The sequence below is a fragment of the Vulpes lagopus genome, chromosome 21 (genome assembly GCF_018345385.1).
Source record: "Vulpes lagopus strain Blue_001 chromosome 21, ASM1834538v1, whole genome shotgun sequence".
Classification (NCBI taxonomy): Eukaryota; Metazoa; Chordata; class Mammalia; order Carnivora; family Canidae; genus Vulpes; species Vulpes lagopus.
In genome coordinates, this window is record NC_054844.1 from 43,595,637 (window position 1) to 43,621,937 (window position 26,301).

The following is a 26,301-nucleotide window of genomic DNA, read 5'->3' on the forward strand; positions in this document are numbered from 1 at the left end:
AGAGAGAGAGGCAGACCCCTCGCGGGCATCCTGATGTAGGACTTGACCCCAGGACCATGGGATCACAACCTGTGCCAAAGATAGATGCTCAACCACATGTCCCCCCATGTGGCATTTTCTAAGAGCTGTCTGGGCATCTGACTTTTGGCCATCAGCTTCTGAGGATTTTGAAAAACTGTTACTTAGAGTTTTATTTAACTTAGGTCCCCCCCAAAGACCCAAACTGAATCTAAAGCCTCGGAGTACTCCTAAGGAAGATGATTCCTCCGCTAGCACCTCCCAGTCCAGTCGAGCGGCCTCTATCTTTGGAGGGGCAAAGCCTGTTGACACAGCTGCTAGAGAGCGAGAAGTAGAAGAGCGGCTGCAGAAGGAGCAGGAGAAGCTGCAGCGCCAGCTGGATGAGCCAAAACTAGAGCGACGGCCTCGAGAGAGGTGAGGCTCTCTTCCGTTATGGATCTCTGATCTGGGAACGAATTGCTTCCTGAAGGACGGGTGTGGTATACATCCCAGGGCACATCTGGGAAATTCATGCAGACGTTCTTAGTTGTCACTTAATAGCATCTAGTGTACACAGGCTGGGGCCAGTAGGTGCGCTGCAGTATATGGGACAGTTGAACCCTATGAAGAGTTAGTTGCCTGGCCCTCATGGCTTTTAAAGGGGCTTAATTGGGCTTAACTTCTGACAAATATAAATTGATGATGAATTAATAGAGGAGTAGGCAAATTACGGCCTATTCCTCCCCCCGCCCCAAATCCATTTATTTGAGAAAGAGCACAGAGAGAAGCGGACTGCTGAGCAGGGAGCCGATGCGGGGCTCCATCCCAGGACCCTGGGATCACGACCTGAGCTGAAGACAGACATTTAACCAACTGAGCCACCCAGGTGCCCCAGTCCTGTTCCATATTGTGTAAATAAAATTTATCTGATCCATTAAAAAACTGACCAAATCTTGCTTTAGTATGTGGGGTAAAGCCACCATTATGAGATGAGTGGAAGTGCCTCTATTCGAGTTGCTGGAATAAAGAGAAAATGTTTTTACTTCTATAAAACATAAACTATAAATTATTTTACATTTATTTTTACTCGTGTGTATGTCAGGTATATTATTTAAGGATATTTCAGGATGGTAAAGGAGTCGGTAGTGAAGTGTTTGTTATTAAAAAGTGGCATTGGACCTAATGGGGTAGAAACCTGTAAAATGGCCTAGTTTTAAATGGCTTTTAGAGTTGTGTTACCAGTAAGGGAGGGCTGTAGGTTAGGTAGGAGAATATTCTTCATTCTAGTTGAAGCTTCAAGTGTTTAGAGCCAAAGTGTATTTATGCTTGTAGCTTTCAAATGGTTTGAGAGAAACAAGATGTGCACACCCACCCACAAATACAGCAAGCCTGATAAGTATGAAGTGATGGTTCTTGAGGGGTCAGCATGGGTCCAAAGTGGCCTTCAGTGAGCTGGACGTAAGTTGTTTTCTTTTTTTTAATCTCTTTGTACAGACACCCAAGCTGGCGAAGTGAAGAGACTCAGGAACGGGAACGGTCCAGGACAGGAAGTGAGTCATCACAGACTGGGACCTCGGCCACAACTGGCAGAAGTAAGTCAGACCAGGGTGGGTATCACGTGTTATTGCCTCTTTCCATAAATGAGCCATAACCAAATTATGCAGTCACTGTGGGGTATTAAACTCAGTCATGGGGGCTTTATTTCAGTTAGCATAGGTTGAGCAGAATATTACATCTCCTGGTCTGAAAAATCTAAGAAAATGGCATCAGAAGAGACTTGGGCGACCTGTTTAATGATCTTCTACTAAAGAGTATACTTGACTGTTAGATTTGTCCCTTCTTTTTGTTTTGACATTCCAGAATTTTCCTTTATTTAGAGCAGCACAGTCCTACAGCTCTCTTGCCAGCCTTTTTGGATGTCCTGTATGACCAGAGCAATGTCTGGAGCGATGATCTTCTACTCTTGATCTTTCTTTCCTTCCTTCCTTCCTTCCTTGAATTTATCGATTGGTCACAAACATCTTTAGTGTTTTGGAAACTGAACTATTAAATCATAACACCTCCCTTCCCTTATTGCGAACCGGTGTTTTGTTTTTTAAGTTTCTTCCTCCCACCTCTAAGTTGATTTGTACTTGAGCATTTCAAAGCATGGCTCCAGACTGAGATGATTTGGAAGTTCATCCAAGTGTTGTAGAAGTTTTCTGGAAATTATTCATACTGGAGTAGCCACCCTTTTTAGTAACAGGAAGGTAATGTCTGTGACTAGGTGGAAGTGTGATGGTTGGATTGATTATATACCTCCTGAGGAGGCTGCACTTAAAACATAGAAAAAATCTGACAAAATAAACATTTAGTTGGTTTTCTGTTTGGTTTTGGTTTTTGTTTTTTTTTTTTTAAGATTTTATTTATTCATGAGACAAAAAGGCAGAGACAGGCCGAGGGAGAAGCAGGCTCCATGCAGGGAGCCCGATGTGGGACTCAATCCCGGGACTCCAGGATCACACCCTGAGCCAGAGGCAAACGCTCAACCAGTGAGCCACCCAGACATCCCAAAACTTCTAGTTTTGAGAAGACATTTACTGCCCTTTAAAAAAAAAAAAAAAAGATGGCCTGTTTTTCCTATATATCACATTGTGTGTGTGTGTGTGTGTGTGTGTGTGTGTGTGTGTGTGTGTGTGTGTTGAGCCTCCAACTTGGAGTTAACTCAGTGGATCCTGGGGTTTGAGATTTATCAGAGGTCCTCTTCACACATATACATATTCTCTGGTGTAGACATTTTAACACTGAAAACGTAGCAAGGCTATAATCCTAAAATAAAGAGTACTCATTTCTAGGAACAGTCAGGTGGCTTTTCTTGGAGAGCCATTATTTTTCCTATTTTTCTTGAATCATTAAAACATTTCCTCAAAGTGATCATTAATAGCCACTGATTTAGGGATAATTTCATCTATTGGGAGCCATATCCAGGTCTTTAAGAATAATGAAAAGACGTCAATTTGGGTGGGGACCATTTTCCATTCTGTTGAGATCCTAATAGATCGTTGCTTTTCCTGATAAGGTAACCTTCCCACTCTGATTTCACAGATGCACGAAGGAGAGAGAGTGAGAAGTCTCTAGAAAATGAAACACCGAATAAGGAGGAAGACTGTCACTCTCCAACTTCTAAGCCACCCAAATCTGAACAGCCTCTGAAGGTAATGCCAGCCCCTCCACCAAAGGAGAATGCTTGGGTGAAGCGAAGTTCTAACCCTCCTGCCCGATCTCAGAGCTCGGACACAGAGCAACAGTCCCCCACGAGGTGAGTCAGCGTGCCAGCGTAACGGTTGCTTAGCTGTAGAATCTCAAACCTTGTGATGTCATGCTGGAAAGTGCCCTGTTGGTCTTACGGAGCGTCTTTTAAGTTCTGCTATCTTGGCTCGCAGCTCCCATTCAGCGCGTGCTGCCGCGGGCTCATTTAAGCCATTGTTCAATTCTCTAGAGTCTTGATAAGTGGTTGGCATCACTTTGGCTACTCAAAATCTGCAGATTGGTATTCAAGACCTGCCACTGCCACCTTCGGCGGCATGGCTTTAGGGGTCAATTACTTCCTTAGGTCTTAGGATTCTCATTTGTAAAATAGAGAGTCCTACTCCCCCTGCAAGATCAGGATGATTCTGCAGGACGGTACTTCTACTTGGTGAGTGATCAAGTAGTCGCTTTCATTGTTGTCTTTCCTGTATTTCAGTGTCCTACAACGTTAAGTATATATTTTTGGTTCTCTGTAAAGTTTACTGTTTGGCGAACGATTGGAAGTTCATCTGTTCCTTCCCGAAGACTAGTGAATGTAATTACATGCTTTTCTTCTAGTGGTGGAGGGAAAGCAGTCCCGGCTCAGCCCCCGGAGGAAGGACCAGCAAGGAGAGGTAAGACCAACAGGAAGTCCGCGTTTCACGTAGCCGGAGTCCTCAGTGAAAAGCCTGTAGAGGACTCCAGAAACGACCCCAGTGTCCTCCTGCACCTGTTTTGTGCTCAAGGTTCTTAAGTTACCTACCCCTTTTTTTGCCAGTAGAGGGCAGGAGTGGTCTCTTTGGAGAAAGCACAGCCCTGCCCTTTCCTGGTAGAACATTTCTTTGAAAGGGAAAAAAAAGAATCGGAAGGAAATTCACATGCTCAGTCCAGATTAGAAATGTCACCATCTGTAAGGCCAAGGTCACTACTGAGCGTCACAGTCCTTCATTTCCAGTTTGCTCTTCATGATGGCATCACCCTACCGTGGAACTTTTTAGTGGGTCTTAACTTGGGGTGAGGGGAGCGTGGGAAGAAGGGCTTGGGAGGGAAGTCTGGGTTGGGGTGAGGTTGAGTTTCCCTCGATGCACAGGGGTACGCTTTTCTGCAGCTCAAGGGAAACTAGGAAGGAGACTGGTTCTTTGACCTGCTTTTCATTTGTTCTTGGCATCTCCACTCAAGCAGATGAAAACAAAGTAGATGGGGTGAGTGTCCCAAAAGGCCACAGTGGGAACTCCAGCCGTGGTCCAGGAGACGGAGGGAACAAAGACCACTGGAAGGAGCCGGATAGGTACGCATGTTCTCTCATCACTCACACTCTCACCTGGTGCTACATACGTGTCTTGTAGTTAAGCCGCCCTTGGTCCTCCGAGCACTGCCAGGTCTCCTACTGTAAACAAAGGAAGGTCAACCAGACAGTTAGCGTCCTTCTAAGAATCTAGAAACACAAGTCCACGCAGATAGCAAGGACTGCTGCCTGGAGGTACCTGCGCAGGGCCCTCCCAGTGGCTCATGGGTGTTGGGACAGTCCCCTCCTAAAGATGTGGTTTTATACTCACACCTCTGTAGGAAAGACGGCAAAAAGGATCAAGACTCCCGATCTGCACCTGAGCCAAAGAAACCTGAAGAAAATCCAGCTTCCGTAAGTGCGGGGTGCTTGCTCGTTTTTTGCCCTTGAGCCCCTTTACGTTTGGGGCTACAAGCAGAGTGGTGGGAAGTCGGGTGCTGCTGCTTGTTGGGAAAGCACACACAGCCTAGTGTTCCCCGCACGTCTCCTCCCCTCTCTGGGGTGAAAGGTGGTGTAAGGGCCTGTGGGCCTCTGACCTGCTCTCCCAGGGGAAATGCTAAGAAAGCCAGTGGGTGTGGCCTGGGCTGGCCCCTCCTTTTTGCCCAAGTAGCAGTATCCTGTTTCTTGGTTTGGGATGTGAGAATTCAAGGCCTTAGAGATTTTCTCACTCTTGTCCCTTCCAGAAGTTCAGTTCTGCAAGCAAGTATGCTGCTCTCTCCATTGACGGTGAAGATGAGAATGAGGGAGAAGATTACACCGAATAGACCTCTGCATCCTGTGCTTTCTCCTAGTCTCTCCACCCTGGAACATTCGAGAGCAAATCAAACCTCTATCCAGACAAGACAATAAAACTCACCATCTCCTGGAGACCTTTCTTAACTTTTTTTTTAAAAAAACAAAAAACAAAAAACAGTGAAATGAATTTCTTTTGCATGCTGCTGCAGCCTTTAAAGTATTGAACTAACTGGAGCATCGCCATTGTAGCCAGAGAGAAAGAGACGTACAGCTTTTAACAGAAAAGTTGTGCATTTTTCCGACACATGCAGTTGCTGTGTGATTAGTGCCTGGGGGCTTCCATTTAGCGGTGGGCCGAGTCTGGAATGTGGGGGCAGGGCAGGCTTGAGGAAGAGGGAGGGGCTACCTCCCGATTCTCACTGGTCCTCACTGGTCCTCACTGGTCCTCACTATTCTAGTGCGGCGGCAGGAATTCTCAGGCGTCCCCTGAATACATTTTCCATCCTTGGAAAGGTAGGTTTAGTCTCTGAAGTGGTTGTAGTCTCCAGGAGGCTGGCTGCCCCCCCACATTTAACTCTGAGTTCCTGGGGGAATTTCTTCACTTTTACCCCGGGGGGTGCTTGACAGTCTGTAGGCCGCTGAAGGACAGGGCTGCGTGGTGACCAAAATGAGCGGGAAATCGTGGTTTAAAAAGAGGCGCTGGGGAAGTGAGAAGTATCTTGCACCAGTGATGGGGGGAATGTCATGACCTCCAGTGACCCCTGGGGCAGGAAGCGCTTCGGGGTCTGGGGGTCCCCAAGTCTTCTGTACATCCCGGTTTTGCCGCCTCTCAGACACTGTCCTCCTGAAAGTTCACACACACCCGTATTCTGTTGAAATCTTGAAGCTTTAAAAAACGTAGACTCTCGCCCCGGGCTTCCGATCCTCGTGCTCTTTGCCGTCACCCCCCAGAAGCAGCTTCGGTTGAAATCCCCCGATCCAGGCGGTCTCTGCGCCCCGGGAGCAAGGCGAGCGCGGAGTCGCCGCTCCTCCAGCAGGTCAGGGCTGCCTCGCGGCTCCCACACCTCGGGACTCCAGGACTCCTGGTCGGAGGTGCGAGGGAGGGCGGGTTGTGAGCCGTCCGACCACCTCCATGGGGCTTTTTGGTTTTGTTCTGACGAGGTTTCTCTCCACTCGAGTCCCACACAGTGTGCGGTTGGGGGGCTGTGGGGGCTTGGAGGGGTTTTTGAAGCTTCCCTTGAGAGAACAAATGATGGGGAGAACCTAACCAGGGCCTGGTTTGTGCTGCAACACAGTAGCTTCACTTGCCTGCTTTTACGTGCACCTTTGTACTGTCCGCCCAGGAGCCGGCGTCCTGAGGGGTGACCCCCCCCACCCCCCGCCTCGTTGGCAAGCCCCCTGCCATCGGTCCTGCCCGGCCCCTGCCATCGGTCCTGTGCGGCGAGCGGGGTGGGGGTCTGCAGCAGAGCTAAGGAATCCTTTACCCCGTGGACAGAAAAGACTTACCAGGTGGAGGGACTTTAAATAATTGGCTTCGATTGCCCGGTAGCCAGGAAGTGGCTTTTAGAGATACCCAAGGCTGAAAGGGTTTGGTTGGTTGGGGGTTTTTTTTTTGGTTTTTTGAACCATTGAAAAGGTAGGTTTTGCCCTCTTCAGGTCTATTTCCAAATGGTTGTATCCAAAAAAAACTGGTTTTTTTCCCACTCCCCACCTGTCCCCCTGTTGCCACAGAAGCAGGGGCCCTGTCCCGCTCCCTAATACGTGTAAAATTTGTACAAAATATCTTCTATGAAAATGATTTGTAATCTTAGACTCAATACCTGGGAGATGTCTTGAGATGTAAAATCCCATCCTCTGGGTTGTGGGGTTTTTTGTTTTCTCCAAATAAATCTGATCTTTAAAGTTCACCTTAATGCTGAAATTCTTCGGACCGTATACCTGTGCCTTTCTGTGGCTCCCGGCACTCAGCTCTGCGGGTGCGGGGGTGGGTTCCGGGGGGCCCGTGTTTAGGGCTCTGAGAAGGCGAATTTGCATCCGCTCCCGCCAGCGCTTCTGCCCGGTGCTAACCTTTAACGTGACCTTCCCGGACTCCGCTTCCTGCTTCGTGGCCGGGAGGCCGGGCCGCGACCTGTGGCCCGCGAGGCTCCTGGGCCGGTTGGCGCCGAGGCCCTTTCCCCTTCGTTATTTTTTTAATCTGAGCTTGATCACTGCCGGCAGGAAGTCGGCCTGTTGCGGTTTTTTGAGAAAAAGGGGGGAGGGGAGAACCTCAAGCAGGCTCCGCAGCCAGCGCAGAGCCCACGGGACCCCGCGACCTGGGCCAGCCGGGCGCCCCCTTCCCCTCGTGCCTAGCTCAGGCGGGACCTCCCCAGGGGCAGGAAGGCGGATGCCCGGAAGGAACCTGGGGGGCCCGGAGCCCAGGGACCCCCGTCCAGAACTGGGAGGAAGATGGGGGGCCGTGCAGACACCCGGGAGCCCAGCCGCCAAGGGCCCCCGGCCCCCACGCGGGCCCCACGCGGGCCTTCGTTCGGACCCGTGGCTGCGCCGAGTGGCTGAGGCGGGCCAGCTGCGGGGCTCCGCGGCGGGGCACTGGGCGGGCGGGGGCGGGGGGTACGGGGAGGGGGGGGGCGCGGGCAGGCCCGGTGGAGCGCAGGTGCCCTGCAGCAGGAGCCCGGGATCGGGGCGCCCGAGGAGGGTCGCTTCCGGGGTGCCTGGGCCCCGCAGGCCTGGACCCGGGGGGACGGGGAGGCCCGGGGGGCGGCGGCGGCTCCCAGCATCCGGGCCCAGGAGGGGGCGAGCTCCACGGCTGCCCCCATCCGCCTCGACTGCCCTCACCCAGCAGGAGCCCGAGGAGGCGACCCCCCAGCACCCGAGCCCCACCCGGTGCTCCCCGCAGCGCCAGCCCGGCCGAGCACTCGGCGCCTGCCCCTCACCTTCCTCAGCTGCCCTCCGGCCCGGCCCGGCCCTGCCCTCAGTCTGAGCTGAAGTCCGGCTGCCATCTGGGGAGCCCCCAGTTCCTGGGAACCTCACGAGTCCCCCGCAGGGGCAACACCGCCGGCCTGAGTGGGAGGCTTAGCCCTGCCCACGGCCCGGGCCCAGCCTCGCCCCTGCCCCCTTTAAGGATGAAGACCTGGGGCGCTGCCTGGCTCAGAAGAGCCTGGGACACTTGATCTAAGGGTCGTGAGTTCAAGACCCACGCTGGGTGCAGCGACTGCTCAAATAAATAACAACCTTATTTAAAAAAGCAAACAAGCTTAGAACTGACCTACCCCCTTGGCAGGGCTCCCGGGCTCCTCGTCAAAGACCCTAATGGCATCTGGGAAGGCCGAGGTTCTAGAAGAGCAGCTATAAAGGGGCGCTCGGCTGGCTCAGTCAGTGAAGCGTCCGACTCTTGATCTCAGAGGTGAGTCCAGGCCCCAAACTGGACTCCAAATTGGGCCTGGAGTCTACTTAAAAAGAAAATTTTTTTTTCTTAATTCAAAAACAAAAGAACTAACTATAGACTCAAAAAAAACAAGCAAATTTTCACATCCTGTGTATCTGGATTACATAATCAAATCTTCCCCCAAATACCCAGAATGACCCTCAGCCCTGCCCCCTGGCCACTAGCCTCTCATCCCTGTGGCCTTCCTTGGGGCTTCCCCAAACCCCTGCCTGTCCCCTCCTCCCAGTGCCTCCCCACCTGTGTCCTCCCCCACCCCGCCCCCACCCTCCTTCCAGTGGTTCCTGCAGCTCCGACCCTGCTCTGACCCCGAGACCCAGGCCCTCTAGACCTACTGGACACCAACCCAGCCACGAGCAGTAAGATCTAGGCTCCCCAGTCCCACCCACAACCCCCCCTCCGGTTCCAAATGCCAGTCTCCGAGGGACCCACGCTGTCACCATCTCTCCCCGGCTGCCAGACTGGAATCAGAACCAGGTTGGAATCAGACCCTTTGCCAAAGGCCAGGGAAGCACAGAGGCGACCCAGTTGAGAGCTGAGACAGGGAGGGACAATGGCCTTGGAGCTGGTGGCACTGGCTGCTTTGGCAGGCCCTGGATATTGAGCCCTGGGCACCGGCTTCTCAGAACCCACACCCCCCACACGCTGGTTTCCAGCACGGGAGATCCAGTGGGGAGGGGGAGGGGCAGGGTCAGAACGTGCTCAACACTAGGGACCCATGTGGAATCTGAGAATGGGAGAAGATGCAGGGTTTCTAGAAAGACCTCCGTCCCTTCCTTCCAGCTTCCCCTCCAGGGAGACCCAAATCATGCCAGGGCCCATGGGATGCTCCCTGGCACTGGGTCCCCATGCTGCACAGGAACGGGGGTCAGTGCCGAGGGGACGCGTCCCTGAGCCCTGAGGACAGCTTTCTGTGCGCTCAGGAGGGAGGGAGGGAGGGAGGGCCAGCGCCAGCTCCGGCTCCAGCTCCAGCTCTGGTTCCACCTCCAGCTGCTCCAGCTCTGGCTCCACCTCCAGCTGCTCCAGCTCCAGCTCTAGCTCTGGCTCTGGCTCCAGCTCCAGCTCCAGGTTTAGCTCCAGCTCCAAGTGCAGGCTCCAACTCCAGCTCCAGCAGCTCCAGCTCCAGCAGCTCCAGCTCCAGCTCCAGCTCCAGCCCCGGCTCCAGCCCTGGCTCTAGCTCCAGATTTACCTCCACCTCCAACTCCAGCTCCAGCAGCTCCAGCTCCAGCTCCAGCCCTGGCTCCAGCTCCAGTCCCGGCTCCAGCTCCAGATTTACCTCCAGCTGCAGCTCCAGCTCCAGCAGCCCCATCTCCAGCCCCGGCTCCAGCCCCAGCTCCAGCCCCGGCTCTAGCTCCAGATTTACCTCCACCTCCAACTCCAGCTCCAGCAGCTCCAGCTCCAGCTCCAGCCCTGGCTCCAGCTCCAGTCCCGGCTCCAGCTCCAGATTTACCTCCAGCTGCAGCTCCAGCTCCAGCAGCCCCATCTCCAGCCCCGGCTCCAGCCCCAGCTCCAGCCCCGGCTCTAGCTCCAGATTTACCTCCAGCTGCAGCTCCAGCTCCAGCAGCCCCAGCTCCAGCCCCGGCTCCAGCTCCAGATTTAGCCCCAGCTCCAGCCCCGGCTCCAGCCCCTCCAAGCTCCAGCCCCGACTCCGGCAAGCGCCGAGGGTTGCTGGGCCGCCGGGGGTCCCGGGGGTCCCGGGGGTCCCAGGGGTCCCGGGGTCGCGGCCTGGGCCCCGGGGCCGGCGCGGGGCGTCCTCGCCTGCCTGGGGCGCGGGGACCCGGGGCCCTCCGAACCGTGCGCGCGGCCTTCCGGGCTCCGGCCTTCCCGTCCCCGCGTCCCTCCCCGGCCCGAGCCCCGGAGAAGGCGGGGAGGCCGGGAGGGAGCGGGCGGGGGCGAGGGGCGGGGAGCGGGGGAACGTGGGGATTGGAGCCCGCCGGCGGGAGGGGAGGGCGGCGCGAGGGCGGCGCGGGGCGCGGGCCGGGCGGGAGCGGGCGAGCGCGGCGTCGGCGGGGCGCGGGCCGCGGGCCGGGCGGGATGGGCTGGCCCGGGGGCTCCCCCTGCTGCTGCCCCGCCCCCCCGGCGCGCCCCCGCCCCCCCGGGCGCCCCCCGCAGGTGAGTGGCCGCGCCGCGCGGGCGGGAGGGCGGCGGCCCGGGCGTCACGGAGGGCGGGCGGGGCCGGGGCCCTCGGGAGGCGGGGACGGGGGGATGGGGACGGGGACGGGGACGGGGATGGGGACGGGGACGGGGACGGGGAAACGGGGATGGGGACGGGGGGACGGGGATGGGGACGGGGGGCCATGGGCCGGGGATGGGGACGGGGGGACGGGGATGGGAACGGGGGGCCATGGGCTGGGGATGGGGACGGGGGGACGGGGATGGGGACGGGGGGCCATGGGCCCGGGATGGGGACGGGGGGACGGGGATGGGGACGGGGGGCCATGGGCCCGGGATGGGGACGGGGGGACGGGGATGGGAACGGGGGCCATGGGCCGGGGATGGGGACGGGAGGACGGGGATGGGGACGGGGGCCGAGGGCCGCGGGCAGCCGGGAAGGGGAGCAGGGGGCGGGGCGCGGCCCGCGCTCACACGGCGGTCCCCCGTCCCCCGTCCCCCGTCCCCCCGTCGCGCGTCCCGGCCCCGCGGCCCACCCGGCCCCCGCGCGCCGCAGCCGCCTCCCCGCCCTCTCCCTCCCCGGGCCTCACCCCTCCTCCGCGGCGGGCTGGCGGCCTCTCCTCCAACCACAGCTATTTCCAGGAAGGGGGAGTGTGGGTGGAGGGGTTTCTCCAAACAAACCCGAGGCTTGGGAGTGAGAGGGGGGCCGGGCCGGGGAGAGACTGGCCGGCTCCGGAATGTTCCAGGCAGCAGGAGGGTGAGGGTCCCAGGGGTCTCTGCCCTGAGCGCCCTCCCCCTGCACCCTGGCTCTCCCATCCCCATCACCCTGCCCACTAGTGGGGAGGGACCCAAGCCGCTTCCCCAACACAGACCCAGGAGTTAGGGAGCCCCCCCCCCAGGGAACCACCAGGTGAGGGGACTTCTCAGGCCCTCTGGGGGCGGCAGGTGCAGAGAGAAGGGTGCCGGGGGGTCCTGGTCAGGGGCCGCCCCAACCTAGCCACCACCACAGTGCTCCTCCTCCCTGCAGCTCCACTGCGACCCAGACCAGACCGGGCCCAGTTGCCCACACTGGCCAGGGCCCTGGAATGTCCTGGGGCCCAGCGGGGTTGGTGGGATGGGAGTGGGTTGCACAGCCAGCGCCCCTCTCCAGTTACACGCTAGGGACCCAAGCCTGGCCACAGAGCTACCTCCGGGCCAAGGTACTCTGGGGACAGACTTCCTGACCTGGAAGGGGAATTAGAGCTTCAAAGGCGAAGCCTCAGCCCAGACCCCTGCCAGGCAGGCTCTAAATAGTGTCCCGAGTGGACTCTGAAGGGGGTCTGAAGGGGGCTCGTCCCAGAGGAGGCAGGATTAAACCAGCCCTCGGGCACGAGGGCACGAAGGCGGGAGAAGCCTAAGGACCTGGTGGGAGAAGCCCGAGCTCTGGTACATTCAGTAAATTCCATGCAAATGAGGGAGGCACGTTGGCACATTCTTCCAAGTGACAGCTCCAGCCAGCCTAAGGGCTGCCGGCCAAGGCTTAGGCCTGAGGACCCCGTGGCCCTTAACCCCATATATTTTTGGCAGATCACTCCCCCCACACACACCCACTTCCAAGGCCCCAATCCACCCCCTTCCCTCCACTCCCGGGACAGGAAGTTGGCCCTGTTCCCAGGAGGGAGGCAGGAGGCCCACGGAGGGGGTTGGAGCATGTGTTGGGAGGGGGACCTCCTGTCCAGTCCTTAGGCCTGGGACAGCTGCTGAGGAAGGAGAGCAGAGCTAGGAGGGCCATGAAGGTAGTTCTCAGGCTGGGGGGGCGGGGCAGGGCCCAGCGCTAGGGCCTGGGTCGGGGACTGACACAGCAGCCTGGGAAGAGGGGCTGAGGGGCTGGGACGTCTGGCCAGAAGAGGCCAAGGAATGGGGGCGCGGGGCAGGGTGTGGGGAGGACATGGGGACTGTCAGGAACAGAGCAGTGGGGTGCTCTCAGGAGAAGGCCTTGGTCTGGAGCTGAAGGCTCATCTTGTGGCGAATTAGGCCTTCCAGTGGGGGAGGGGGGGGCCTACTTCCCAACCAGTGGAACTGAGGCAGGAAGCTGCCCCTCAGGAGGACTCCCGATGCTGGGCTGGCTGGGGCAGTGTTCCCAGCTCCCCCTTCCTCCCCACCAGAGGTCCCCTGAGAGCCCGACAGTCCAGGCTGGGAGGCTGGCCTGACAGGGACACAGCGTTCCCCACTGGCCCTTGAGCCCTGCCCTGAGACCTGAATCCTCACCCCGCCCCCACGCCGCCCCACGGAAGAGGGGGGCTGGATCTCAGGATCCTTGTAGATCCCTGGACAGGGTGGATCCCTGCAAGGAGCAGCTCCAGAGCAAGGGGACTGGGGGGCCAAAGATCCAGGACGGACACTCCCAGCAGGGTAGATCCTGGGAATCTGATCTCCTGGCCTCCCCCACATCCTCCCCCCCCCCACTTCCTGGAGCAGCGACCTGCCCCTTTCCCGCCTGCACTCCCCTCCACTTCCAGGGCCGGGCTTCTCCTCACACCAGCCAGAGAGCCTGCCCTCCACCCAGGGGAAGCAGCTGCCTCCGCCAGGCCGCTTCCAGGAAGCCCCGGGCCGGGCCCCAGCATTGTTCGGGCCCGCGGTCGGCGCCCCAGCCCGCCGGACACCATGAAGTCCAGCGGCCCCGTGGAGAGGCTGCTCAGAGCCCTGGGGAGGAGGGACAGCAGCCGGGCCAGCAGCAGGGTAGGAGTGCCCGCCGGCGGGGAGGAGGTGTGGGCAGCGGGGACGGGACCAGGACTGGGCCAGACCCTGCCCGCGCCCTCCCGGCTCTGCCGCTCTGGGCTCTGCCTCTGGAGCAGCGGGGCTGTGTGTGAGCAGCACAGTCTGGATCAGAGCAGACCCCGCGTCCACCCCGGCTCCGCCGACCTCCCGGCCCGAATTCAGGCCGGCCCTGGGGATCCCCGCCCCCTAGAGCTGCACTGGGTATACTTCACTGTGGGACCTCTCCAGGCACTATCCTGGAGCCCCAGAGCAGGGCTAAGAGATCAAGCCCCTACCCTGAACCTAAGAAGTTTGGGGGAAATGGGGTGGAAGTGGCAAAGGGAGGGGGCGCGGCGGCCAGGTCTGGAACGTGCTTCAGATTCTGGGGCTTTGCCTTCCCTTGACATCATCCGTGCATGCTGTTAATGCCAAGATGCACCCCACTCTCCTGACAGGTCCAGCAAGGCTGGTCCGGAGAGTTCAGGTGGTGGTTAATCCAGCTGCTTCAGGACAGCCAAGAGAGCAGACGTGCTTCCCGGGGCCCCAGGATGGCGGGCCTGGAGGCCTATCACTCCATCTCCCCACATTTTCCCAGCCTTGCCCCCCAAAAGAAGCAGCTCTAGGCAACATGAGACAATATTACTGCGGCGGGGGGTGGGGCAGGGGTGCAGAGGGGGGACGGAACTTGAACTCCCGAGGGAGTGGCCAAGTGCCTCTTAGGAGTTTGGGGCTTGATCAGGATGGAGGAGAAAGAAACCATTCAGTGCAGAAAAATGGGTAGAAGGGAGAGGAGGCATAGGTCCCCGGACGGACGAGGGAAGGGGACCCACAGCGGGAGGAAGGGACTGAGGGCCCTAATGGGGCCTCCCCACCTCACTGCACCCCGGGTAGGGAGGGGCGGATAGGGCATCTCATCCACCCCTGCCCCCATCCCATGCTGGAATCCCCAAATGACAGGGAGCTCCCTACATCCAGAAGTCGCAAGAAAGCTAATGTCTCCCCGGCGCCCCGCTCCTGCCTGCCTGTCCCTCCAGCATCACCACCCCCTCCTTACACAATTGCGGCCGCCTCAATGCACAATGAGTAAACATGTTGTTCTGACAGAGGGGGAGGAGGGCATGTCAGCTGTCTGAGCGTGGGGACAGCGGGAGCCAGGGCAGCAGAACTGGCCGAGGCCGCTCCTGCAGGGTCAGTCTGGGTGTGGGGTGGCTGACATCCCACATCCGTGTCTGGATCCCCCTCCTGCTCACTCTCCACAGGGACCTTCATCTGGGGAGGGCATATGGGAGGAGAAATGGGGAGCCCTGGGCAGAGAGCACCCCTCACCCAGGAGGGAAGCTCCAGCGCTCGGGGAGGCAGTGACCACCCGGGTTCACGCACCAGGGCCCTCCGAGGGGCCCGAGTGATTCCTCAGAGAGGAGGTGAGCCAGCTGGGGTGATGCAAGGGGGCAGATTCCACACACCCTCAACGACAGGCCCCACAGTGGCTCAGAAGCAGGTGTGGCCGAGGGCCTCTTAGGAGTTCGGGGGCTTGATCAGGACGGATGCCGAGACCCAGCCCAGACCCAGAGACGGCGCTGAGCCCTGACACTGCGCCCGTGTGTCCCTCCACCCCTAGCCTCGGAAAGCCGAACCACATAGCTTCCGGGAGAAGGTGTTCCGCAAGAAACCACCGGTCTGCGCGGTGTGTAAGGTGACCATCGATGGGACTGGAGTCTCATGCAGAGGTGAGGTGCCCTGTCCCATGACTCAGAGCCTCCACCCAGCACCACTGGGGGCACAACTCCAGCGGGCGCACTCACAGAACAGCGGTCGTACCGTGCGTGCTGCCCTGGACTGGGCAACATGGGAACCAAGAGGCAGCTGCCTCCCCTCCGCACGGGCCTCGCTCCCCATGAGACACCCCCACCCCGCAACCAGGAGACCTCTCTTACCCTCGGCTGCTTCCCTACTCTGACCTGTGATGGGCACTTCCCTCGCCCCCACCCAGCCCAGCACTTTAGCCCAGCCTGGGCAGTACTACCCCACTGCCATATGCTTCCCCTGAACTGCCCCTGTGCCCCCACCCCCTGCTCCATCTCAGCACAGTCTCGGAAGTCCCAAGATCTGGTCCCAGGACCTGGGGGGGGTAAGGGGTGGGAAGGGCCGCCCCCCCACTGCCCCAACAGGCCCTTGCTAACCTCTCTTCTCCCCACCACCCCTCTCTAGTTTGCAAGGTGGCAACACATAGAAAATGTGAAGCAAAGGTGGGTGCTTGATCGGGGGAGGGGGACTAGAGTCCCTTGCTCTGACATAGGCTTCTCCAGCCACACTGGCATCAACCTTCCACCCCTCATCATGGGGGGACCCCTGCTGGGGTGGGAGAGGGTGCTGTACTGGGCCCTTTAAGAACCACCCTACTCCACCCCCTGGAGGGCTGGCCCAGGCCGGTGGACAGGAGACAGCGTTTGTCTTGGTGCTGTGCCCAGGCTGCAGCTGGCGAGAGGATGGGGGTGGGGAAGAGGAGGAGAATGAGGAGGAGGAAGGGTGGGGTGGGTGGGCGGGGGAGCAGGATTTCAAAGACTGGGCAGCCGGATGGGCTGTGCCTTCCCTCTGGGGAAGGGTCCTCAGGATGCCTGGGTGGGTCTGGTCCTGGGCCCTGGACAAGTCAGGGCAGATGGCACAAGATAGCAGCACTGTCCACGGGGGACCCGAGACGGCCCCATGTCAGGAGGTTCCCCGGTCCTCCTCCTGCAGTGTGGGGGGTCCCGGGGCTTGGAGTTGGCCTGGGGGGGCTGTGTGCCCAGGGGCGGGGTCTCCCGGTGAAAGAGGCCAGTGTCGTCCCTAGCCATGGCCTGCCTACATGGCTCTATATATAACTCCGGCCCCGCAGCTGGATGAATGGGGGTCTGTGTGGGCAGGGGGCTGGGAGCCAAGAGCAACAAGTGGGGGGCCCAGGGGTGGGGGACCGCGAGGCCAGAGGGGAGGCTCCCTTAAATAGAGGCACCTCGGCTGGAGTGTGTGGCCAGCTGCTGAGAGCCCCTCCACCTTGCTGAAGCCGGGGGCAGCCCCATCCTCAGGCGCAGGAGAGCCTCCTGCACCAGCGCAGTCCCCCCTCGGTGTCCTTCCAGGTGACTTCGTCCTGTCAGGCCTTGCCTCCCGCCGAGCTGGTGAGTGTGCGGAGGGGGGGGGCAAGGAACCTGGCTGAGGTGCCCCAAGGTCTGGCGGCCACCCGAGGGCCCCCGGGAGGCGCCCCTGGGTACCTGGGTGACTGCTGTGGGTGTCGCTCGTCCCGAGGGACAGGGAGGAACTGAGCCCTTCCGCGCTTCTTGCCGGTGGGCCGCCTGGGGGCAGGACTCCGTGCCCTCGGCCCGACAGCCCCCGACAGCCCCCGACAGCAGGGGCGCCCTCCGCACCGTCCCGGGGCCCCCCCCTGGGCCCCGCCCCGCCCTGACCCCGCCCTCCTCCCGCCCCTCCTCCAGCGGAGAAACACCGCCCCCGTGAGGCGCATAGAGCACCTGGTGAGTGATGCCGGCGGGGGCGGGAGCAGGTGCGCCTGGGAGCGCGGCCCCCTGGGGACCCCCCGGGGCTCTGGGGGGCGCCTGGAGCGCGGCCCAACCCGTGCTCGGTGTCCTCTCCCCCACCAGGGATCCACCAAGTCCCTGAACCACTCAAAGCAGCGCAGCACCCTGCCCAGGTAAGCGAGGACGCCGCGGGGGGGGGGCAGCCCCCACCTGCCCTGGGGACCCCGAGGCCTCGCGCTGCGCCCCCGCCGGCCCCCGGAGCCCCGGCCCGTGCCCGACGCTGGCTTCGCCCCGCGCAGGAGCTTCAGCCTGGACCCGCTCATGGAGCGCCGCTGGGACCTGGACCTCACCTACGTGACGGAGCGGATCCTGGCCGCCGCCTTCCCCGCGCGGCCCGACGAGCAGCGACACCGGGGCCACCTGCGCGAGCTGGCTCACGTGCTGCAGTCCAAGCACCGCGACAAGTACCTGGTGAGGGGCGGGGCCTCCCGCAGCCAGCCAATGGGCGGCCTGGGCGGCCCCGGGGGCGGAGCCTCCCGCTGACGTCGCGCTCGCGGGGCGGGGCTGGGGGCGGGGCCTGCGGGGAACGCCCCGCCCCCCGGGCCGTCCGGGCCACACCGAGCCTGCGACCTCGGGTTGGGAGGACTTTGCTTAGGGCCACAGCAGGGGCCGCCTCGCTCCTGGAGGTCCCCTCCGTCAAAGCCCCCCTTCACTTGCAGCTCTTCAACCTTTCAGAGAAAAGACATGACCTGACCCGCCTAAACCCCAAGGTAGGCGGGGATTAAAGCCATAAGCTGAGCTCCCCCCAGCCCCCCCAAGCCCCTGCAGCCTCATTAATGGTAGCGATTGGCATCCACCTCGTTCTTGCACTGTCCCGGATGACTTGCTCCCCGAGACACTCCAAAGCATGGCGCAGCAGGTACCAACCCACGTGCCAGCGAGCAAAGTGTGAGGCTCTCCTGGAGGACCAAGAGCCCCTTGACGCTGGCCCCGACTGACCCTACACCCGCTCCCTCTTCCAGCCCCACGCGTCTCTCTCCGGTCGCAGCCCCCATCCTCAGTTGTACCCCCACACCCGCCCAGGTCCAGGACTTCGGCTGGCCCGAGCTGCACGCGCCCCCCCTGGACAAGCTGTGTTCCATCTGCAAAGCCATGGAGACGTGGCTCAGTGCTGACCCACAGCACGTGGTCGTACTGTACTGCAAGGTGGGCTGGGACCTCGGGTTCACGGGGCTGGGGTGCCCTGAGCCTGGGGCGCCGGCTGGCCCTCCATTCCCCTCTCTCTCTCCCTGTCCTCAGGGGAGCAAGGGCAAGCTCGGCGTCATCGTCTCCGCCTACATGCACTACAGCAAGATCTCTGCAGGGTGAGGCTCCCTGGTGCCTGACCGGCCCCTTCCCCAGTGACCCCGTCTCCAGCTGCTGGTGATGGGCCCATCTCCCTTGAAGCCCCCCTTTGTGTTTGGAGAGCCGTTTCCTATAAACTTGGCCTTTCCGCCTCCTTTTTCTCACTTGTATCTCACCACAGTTCCCAGCAGAGGATTTGTATCAGGTTCCCAGAGCTGCTGTAACAAAATGTCACAGACTGACTCAGTGGCTTAAGACAACAGGAACTAGCTGTCTCCCTGGAGGCTAGGAGACTAAAACCGAGAGGCCGGCAGGGCTGCGCTCCCGCTGAGACCCCGGGCAGGACCCTTCCTTGCCCCTGTCTAGCTTCTGGTGGTGACCAGCAGTGCTCGGCGCTCCTCGGCTTGCCGCTGCGTCCCTCCAGCCTCCGCCGCGGTCATCACGTGGCTTTCTTCCTGTGTGTGTGTCTGTGTCTGTCTGTCTCTTCTCTTCTTCTAAGGGCACCCATCATAGTGGATTAAGGGCTCATCCCTACTCCAGTATAACATCTTAATTAATTCCATCTGCAACGACCCTATTTCCAAATAAGGTCACGTTCTGAGGTACATATCTTTTGGGGAGACACAGTTCAACCCATAACATGGTCTCATCACCCCCATTTTACAGAGGAGGAAACTAAAAACTCAGGGAACACTTGCCTGAGGTCCAGCGAGTAGTCAAGTGACTGTATGTGGGGCTCTAGTTCTTTCCACCTCCACCCTGGGACTTCCTCTAGAGTTAGGGGATCACACATCTCCTCCCTCCCCTGGGGCTTGGGGTTGGGAGGCCTGGACGGATACCAGCCCCTAATCCCCCACACTTGGCCCTGCGGTCCCCAGGGCAGACCAGGCGCTGGCCACGCTTACCATGAGGAAGTTCTGCGAGGACAAGGTGGCCGCGGAGCTGCAGCCCTCCCAGCGCCGGTGAGCAGCCGGGGTGGGGCTGGGCCACGGGAGCAGCACGGTCCTTGGCCGCGAAGGCCGAGGGTCGCTCGTTGGAGCAGCACGCGGGGAGCACCTTGTGTGCCCGGCACAGGGCCTGTGCTGAGAACTCAGGCCCAACACGGTCCCTGCTCTCACGGAGCTTGTGGGAAAGACAGACTTGCAGGACAGTCGGAGCCCACCTTGTCATGGGAAGCAGAGGGCTGGGGGAAGAGCAGGCCAGGCGGGGGAGCCAGCAAGTACAGACCTTTGAGACGGCAGAGGGTTGAGGTTAGATGTGAGGAAGAACTTTCCGGTGAGCTGGGAGACGGGAGGGGCGTGCTGAGAAGGGCCGGCCTTCCAAGGCTGGGCAGGGGTGTGCTTAGTAGAGATGAAACAGAGGGACCTCCAGGGGAGGGGCTCACGTCCCCCCCCACCGACCCCCGCAGGTACATCAGCTACTTCAGCGGCCTGCTGTCCGGCTCCATCAGAATGAACAGCAGCCCCCTCTTCCTGCACTACGTGCTCGTGCCCGTGCTGCCAGCCTTTGAGCCCGGCACCGGTGAGTGTGCCCCGAGGCGCCCCGCGGGGAGGCCTGTCCGCCAGCCCCTCCGCTGAGCGCCCCCCCTGCCCTCTCCCGCCTGCCCCTCCAGGCTTCCAGCCCTTCCTCAAGATCTACCAGTCCATGCAGCTGGTCTACACCTCGGGAATCTAGTGAGTGCTCTGCTCCCGGCCTTCCTGCCCTTCCAGCCTCCCCAGGCGCCCCGCCTCCAGCTCCGGCCACTGCACCTGGTGCACCAGGAGGGAGAGGCTGATGCTGAGCAAGCTGGCGGCGTCTCACTGGGGCTCAGACCCCAAGCCCGCGGCTCCCTCCTGACGCCCCACACCCCCGCCGCCACCCCAGCCCCACTGTCTCCCATTCAGCCTCTGTCCCGTCCTCTCCTCCTCAGTCACATCGCGGGCCCCGGGCCGCAGCAGCTCTGCATCAGCCTGGAGCCGGCCCTCCTCCTCAAGGGCGATGTCATGGTGAGGGGGCCATCCTGGGGAGGGGTGCATGGGGGGCCGTACCCGCCAGCTGCACGGTCTCCCGTGAGTCATCCAGAGGCTCACTGGCCGGCGGAGAGCCCGTCCCCAGCAAGGGCATCGCCTTGAGCTGAGGCAGGGCAGAGCCGCGGCCAGACAGTCCCCAGGACGGAAGCACAGAGGGGACGCCAGCGGACAGGAAGGCCTGACCCCCGGTCTCCCTTCCCTCATCCAGGTGACCTGCTATCACAAGGGTGGCCGGGGAACAGACCGGACCCTTGTGTTTCGAGTCCAGTTCCACACGTGCACCATCCACGGACCACGGCTCACTTTCCCCAAGGACCAGCTGGACGAGGCCTGGGCTGGTGAGTGGGAGACAGGTGTGGGGCCGGAGCCCGGGGGTGGGGGGGGCGGCCAGGGGGCCTGGCTCCTCACCGTGTCCCCCGACCCCCTTCCAGATGAGAGGTTCCCGTTCCAAGCCTCCGTGGAGTTCGTCTTCTCCTCCAGCCCTGAAAAGGTCAAAGGTGAGAGCCAGCCCCGGTCGGGGCTGCAGGTCAGGGCTGCAGGTTGGGGCTGCAGGTCAGGGCTGCAGGTGGCGCCCGGGCCCTCAACACCTGGGTGGCCCTTCCGCAGGCAGCACCCCACGGAATGACCCTTCGGTCTCGGTTGACTACAACACCGCAGAGCCCGCCGTGCGCTGGGACTCCTACGAGCACTTCAATCAGCACCATGAGGACAGCGTGGACGGTGCGGGGCAGGCCCGGCCGCCCACTCCCTCCCTCCCCGCCGCAGACGCCCCTGAGCTGGAGCCTGCTGCAGGCCCCCAGCATTCACTCCCTCCCTGGTCCTCTCCCGCCAGGCTCCCCCACCCACACCCGGGGACCTCTGGATGGCAGTCCCTACGCCCAGGTGCAGCGGGCCCCCCGCCAGACCCCGCCGGCACCCTCCCCGGAGCCACCTCCGCCCCCCATGCTGTCCGTCAGCAGCGACTCCGGCCACTCGTCCACGCTGACCGCCGAGCCGGCCGCCGAGTCCCCTGGCCGGCCTCCCCCGACGGCCGCCGAGCGCCAGGAGCTGGACCGCCTCCTGGGGGGCTGCGGGGTGGCCGGGCCGGGCCGGGGGGCCGGGCGGGAGACGGCCATCCTGGACGACGAGGAGCAGCCCCCCGCGGCCGCGGGCCCGCCACTCGGAGTGTACTCGGGCCGCAGGCCCGGCCTCAGCCGCCACTGCTCCTGCCGCCAGGGCTACCGGGAGCCCTGCGGGGTCCCCAACGGGGGCTACTACCGGCCGGAGGGAACGCTGGACCGGCGGCGGCTGGCCTACGGGGGCTACGAGGGGCACCCCCAGGGCTACGCCGAGGCCGCGGTGGAGAAGAGGCGCCTCTGCCGCTCGCTGTCCGAGGGGCCCTACCCCTACGGCCCGGAGCTGGGGAAAGCCGCCGGCGCGGACTTCGGCTACCGGGCCCCGGGCTACCGGGAGCTGGTGATCCTGGAGGACCCGGGGCTGCCCGCCCTGTGCTCGTGCCCCGCGTGCGAGGAGAAGCTGGCACTGCCCACTGCGGCCCTGTACGGGCTGCGGCTGGAGCGGGAGGCCGGGGAGGGGTGGGCGGGCGAGGCGGGCAAGCCTCTGCTGCACCCGCTGCGCCCCGGGCACCCGCTGCCCCTGCTGGTGCCTGCCTGCGGCCATCACCACGCCCCCATGCCCGACTACGGCTGCCTGAAGCCGCCCAAGGCCAGCGAGGACGGGCACGAGGGCTGCTCCTGCGCCTTGTGCCCCGACGGCAGGTATGGGCATCCGGGGTACCCGGCCCTGGTGACCTACGGCTACGGAGGAGCGCTCCCCAGTTACTGCCCGGCGTACGGCAGGGTGCCTCAGAGCTGTGGCTCCCCGGGTGAGGGCAGGGGGTACCCCAGCTCCGGGGCCCACTCCCCCCGGGCCGGCTCCGTCTCCCCGGGCAGCCCGCCCTACCCACCACCCAGGAAGCTGAGCTACGAGATCCCCGCGGAGGAGGGAGGGGACAGGTACCCGATGCCTGGGCACCTGGCCCCAGCAGGACCCCTGGCATCCGCAGGTGAGGACAAGCGCCCAGGGAAGAGGAGGGTTCTGGGAGATGGGGGGGCGGCACAGAGGGAGACAGGGCCAAGCTGGGCAGCGGGGGCCGCGGGCTCACGGCCCCTCCCGTCACCTTCCCCAGAGTCACCCGAGCCGGTGTCCTGGAGGGAGGGCCCCAGCGGGCACAGCACCCTGCCTCACTCCCCCCGTGATGCTCCGCGCAGCACGTCCTCCGAGCTCTCGGGGCCCTCCACGCCCTTGCACACCAGCAGCCCGGTCCAGGGCAAGGACAGGTACGCGGAGGGGCCGGGGTGGGGGCGCCCAAGCAGCCCGGGGGGCGGGGTGGGGGGAGCGGCTCCCGCCGGGGCTCCGTGCCCTGCTAACCGCCCGCCCGCCCTCCCAAACTGCAGCACCCGACGGCAGGACACCACGTCCCCCACCTTGGCGCCCACCCAGAGGCCAAGTCCCGGCGAGCCCTTGCCGTCGGTTCCCCAGGGAGGCGCCGAAGAAAAGGCTCCCGAGGCGCCAGCGAGGAGCGGGCTTGAGCTTCCGGCCCCGAGCCCCTTCCCCGCCGCCTCCCCGCCCGGCTCACCCCACGACTGGCCTCAGGAGAGGAGCCCGGGGAGCCGCTCGGACAGCGCCAGCCCCCGGGGCCCCGTGCCCACCACGCTGCCTGGCCTCCGCCATGCCCCCTGGCAGGGCCTCCGAGACCCGCCGGATAGTCCGGACGGGTCCCCCCTCACCCCCGTGCCTACCCAGATGCCCTGGCTCGTGGCCAGCCCGGAGCCGCCGCAGAGCTCCCCCACGCCTGCCTTCCCCGTGGCCGCCTCCTATGACATCAGCGGCCCCTCGCAGCCGCCACTGCCCGAGAAACGCCACTTGCTGGGACCTGGGCAACAGCCAGGGCCCTGGGGCCCCGAGCAGGCCTCCCCACCAGCCAGGGGCACCAGTCACCATGTCACCTTTGCACCTCTGCTCCCGGACCAGGTCCCCCAGCCCCCAGGTATAAAGGCCTTGAGGAGGGGGGGGCCCCCCTTGGGAGAACCCTGTCCGCCTCCCAGGGAGGGACACGATGCGGGCGCTAGGAAGCACCGGCGAGCCCAGTCCCTTCCGTCCTAGAGCCCCCTGCGCAAGAGAGCCAGAGCAATGTCAAGTTCGTCCAGGATACGTCCAAGTTCTGGTACAAACCACACCTGTCCCGTGACCAAGGTGAGAGGCCAGCGTGCCGCTCCCATCCCCCCTCCAGGCTTGGCCTTGGCTCCAGGACCCGTCCTTCCAGTTGGCGCCCTTCCCCTGGGCTGAGTCTCACTAGCAGGTGGTTCTGGGCTTTGGGCCCAAGGAGGTTTAGACCTGACAGTGCAGAGGGGCGACCCGGGGCTCAGGCAGCCACTGACACTGCTCCCGCCTCCTCCCAGCCATTGCCCTGCTGAAGGACAAGGACCCTGGCGCCTTCCTGATCAGGGACAGTCACTCGTTCCAAGGAGCCTATGGGCTGGCCCTCAAGGTAGCCACAGCTCCACCCAGCGCCCAGCCCTGGAGAGGTACGCGTGCCCAGACCAGAGGGGGAAGGGGAGACGAGTGGAGGGGACAGGCTGCCAAGGCAGGACAGGGCAGGCTGGGCTGTGCCACCTGCTGCGGGGGAGGCAGGAGGTGCCCAGCAGGGGCAGAAGCTGGTCCCTAGGGTGTGACCGAACCTTCCCATCCCCTCCCCGCAGGGGACCCCCTGGAGCAGCTGGTGCGCCATTTCCTCATTGAGACTGGGCCCAAAGGGGTGAAGATCAAGGGCTGTCCCAGCGAGCCCTACTTTGGTGAGCAGCGGGGGCCGAGGTCAGAGGTTGGTCCAGGGGGGCCGGCAGGAAAGCTGGGGGCGCCTCAGGACCTGCCTCCCTCCTCCCGCAGGCAGCCTGTCCGCCCTGGTGTCCCAGCACTCCATCTCCCCGCTGTCCCTGCCCTGCTGCCTGCGCATCCCCAGCAAAGGTGGGTGTCCTGTTGTCCGTCCACCCGCTGCCCGTCACCCGCTGAGCCCAAGGCTGTGCCCCCTTGGGCCAACAGAGTCTTCGGCTCCCAGGGAAGGTGACTCCCCGCTCAGCTCCGCCCTTGGCCCTCCCTTCCCTCAGATCCTCTGGAGGAGACCCCAGAGGCCCCGGCGCCCGCCAACATGAGCACGGCGGCAGACCTCCTCCGTCAGGGCGCCGGTAGGAGCCCCCCCGGGGGCAGGGGGGGTGCTGCAGAGAGGCCCTGACGTGGGGGGGTGTCTGCGAGGGGGGGGATCGTCCGTCTGGGACCTCAGCATCATGGGCACCTGCTAGAACACAGGTTCCCGGGGCTCCTTCCGGCGGCTCCCACCGTGGATCCGGGGAAACCGTAGCGTCTGCCCATCAGCAGGTGCGCGGAGGGTAGGGGAGGGTAGGGACGAGGCCTCTCCTGCCCCTAGCCTGCAGCGTGCTCTACCTGACATCGGTGGAGACCGAGTCCCTGACCGGCCCGCAGGCGGTGGCCCGGGCCAGCTCGGCAGCTCTGAGCTGCAGCCCCCGGCCGACCCCAGCCGTCGTCCACTTCAAGGTCTCGGCCCAGGGCATCACGCTGACAGACAACCAAAGGAAGTGAGTATGTGCACCAAGCCCAGGGAGCCCAGGGGACCCCGCTTCTGGCTGTGACCCCCCATCCTCCTCGCAGGCTCTTCTTTCGCCGCCATTACCCGGTGAACAGTATCACCTTCTCCAGCACCGATCCTCAGGACCGGAGGTGAGCGTCCCGGCCGCCCCCCGGCTCTCACGGCCCAAGCTCCCGCCAGGCAGCCCCCAGACCTCCTCCCCAGACCTCCTCCGCGACACACACCCTGGGCGCGTGGCTTCACCGTCCTTCTCTTCCCGCAGATGGACCAACCCCGACGGGACCACCTCCAAGTGAGCCTCCCACGAGCCCCTGCCCCCCACGGGACCCAGGCGCTGCCTCCCTCTCCGGCCGTGGCTCAGCAGTGTCTTGTGGAAGGGATGTTGAGCCCCGTCCCCACTCTGCCTCTGCACCCCTAGGATCTTTGGTTTCGTGGCCAAGAAGCCGGGAAGCCCCTGGGAGAACGTGTGTCACCTGTTTGCAGAGCTTGACCCAGACCAGCCCGCAGGCGCCATTGTCACCTTTATTACCAAAGTCCTACTGGGCCAGAGAAAGTGAAGGCAGAGGCCACAAGCTCGGAGCCCACGCCAACACCGCGCACCTCTCAGCACCCCACAGTCCTCACTTCCCCGGGCCCGGGCCCAGGAGCCCCAGGAGCCAGCCCCCTCCGTCGGGAGCGGGGAGCCCGGGACACTGCTCTCCTCCCTGCCCCCAGCCTGCTAAGCCAAGTGGATGGGCCTGTGAGAGGACCTTGCATGTGCGCAGATGGCAGAGACGGGCGTGTGAAGGGTGAGGCGGCATCGGCAGTTGGACCCCGGGGGTATTTGGACAGCCCCGCGTGCAGAACGTCAGGCCTGGCGGGGAGACAGGGCTTGCCAGCTCCACCCAGCTGCAGGTCCCAGCCTGGCAGGGCCGGGGAGGCGGGCGGGGAGCAAGGCACTCCCTCCTCTGCCTCCCCTCCGAGCAGAGGGATCAGAGTGGGATCACATGAATAGGGGAGAAAAAAAAAAGAGTCTATTTTTGTCTAATAAAGAATTTCTAGAACATTACCTCGGAGTCGGAGTCGAGCCTTGCTCACGGGAAGGTCAAAGCCTCGTGTCTCCTGGGGCATCCCAGGCCACAGCCAGGTCCACAGAACACACACGATCCCCATCCTTGGCCTCACATTGGTCCAGGTCTCTGGCGAGCAAGCTGCCTCAGCTGCACCCACCTCTAGCCCTGCCCCTGCCCTATAGA

The 26,301-nt window shown here is 62.4% G+C and overlaps 3 protein-coding genes across 10 annotated transcripts in view; 2 read left to right on the top strand and 1 right to left on the bottom strand.

Moving 5' to 3' along the window:
- EIF4B (eukaryotic translation initiation factor 4B) overlaps nucleotides 1–5,416 on the top strand; it is a 29,243-nt gene extending 23,827 nt beyond the window's left edge. Inside the window, exons 9-15 of one of the 4 annotated variants that reach the window (XM_041736300.1) lie at nucleotides 204–432; nucleotides 1,492–1,604; nucleotides 3,082–3,295; nucleotides 3,844–3,899; nucleotides 4,444–4,552; nucleotides 4,831–4,903; nucleotides 5,233–5,416. In XM_041736300.1, coding sequence (XP_041592234.1) covers nucleotides 204–432; nucleotides 1,492–1,604; nucleotides 3,082–3,295; nucleotides 3,844–3,899; nucleotides 4,444–4,552; nucleotides 4,831–4,903; nucleotides 5,233–5,313 — 875 coding nt within the window. In that variant the 3' untranslated portion in view covers nucleotides 5,314–5,416. The remainder of the gene's footprint in view (nucleotides 1–203; nucleotides 433–1,491; nucleotides 1,605–3,081; nucleotides 3,296–3,843; nucleotides 3,900–4,443; nucleotides 4,553–4,830; nucleotides 4,904–5,232) is intronic. The other 3 variants (XM_041736301.1, XM_041736302.1, XM_041736303.1) reach the window with 3 other exon arrangements.
- Nucleotides 5,417–6,888: 1,472 nt separating this feature from the next.
- Nucleotides 6,889–10,206, bottom strand: LOC121479820 (keratin, type I cytoskeletal 10-like). The gene is made up of 2 exons (XM_041735616.1): nucleotides 8,547–10,206; nucleotides 6,889–7,510 (listed from the first exon to the last, which is right to left on the bottom strand). Exon 1 carries the CDS (start codon nucleotides 10,204–10,206, stop codon nucleotides 9,643–9,645), a length of 564 nt encoding a protein of 187 aa, XP_041591550.1. The 3' UTR covers nucleotides 6,889–7,510; nucleotides 8,547–9,642.
- A 521-nt stretch (nucleotides 10,207–10,727) lies between these two features.
- TNS2 (tensin 2) lies at nucleotides 10,728–26,114 on the top strand. 5 transcript variants are annotated; one of them, XM_041736294.1, is made up of 29 exons: nucleotides 10,728–10,835; nucleotides 15,190–15,298; nucleotides 15,780–15,817; nucleotides 16,682–16,720; nucleotides 17,033–17,071; nucleotides 17,198–17,247; nucleotides 17,374–17,545; nucleotides 17,794–17,844; nucleotides 18,158–18,280; nucleotides 18,374–18,438; nucleotides 19,297–19,380; nucleotides 19,827–19,939; nucleotides 20,031–20,091; nucleotides 20,328–20,403; nucleotides 20,636–20,765; nucleotides 20,859–20,924; nucleotides 21,034–21,147; nucleotides 21,260–22,471; nucleotides 22,595–22,745; nucleotides 22,863–23,455; nucleotides 23,572–23,661; nucleotides 23,868–23,993; nucleotides 24,168–24,260; nucleotides 24,352–24,429; nucleotides 24,570–24,647; nucleotides 24,887–25,055; nucleotides 25,129–25,197; nucleotides 25,329–25,358; nucleotides 25,485–26,114. In XM_041736294.1, exons 1-29 carry the CDS (start codon nucleotides 10,758–10,760, stop codon nucleotides 25,621–25,623), a joined length of 4,236 nt encoding a protein of 1,411 aa, XP_041592228.1. In that variant the 5' UTR covers nucleotides 10,728–10,757; the 3' UTR covers nucleotides 25,624–26,114. The 5 variants fall into 5 exon arrangements, with proteins under 5 accessions (XP_041592228.1, XP_041592230.1, XP_041592229.1 ...); XM_041736296.1 differs by lacking the exon at nucleotides 10,728–10,835 and adding an exon at nucleotides 11,340–12,610; XM_041736295.1 differs by lacking the exon at nucleotides 10,728–10,835 and adding an exon at nucleotides 12,622–13,553.
- Nucleotides 26,115–26,301: the final 187 nt, after the last annotated feature.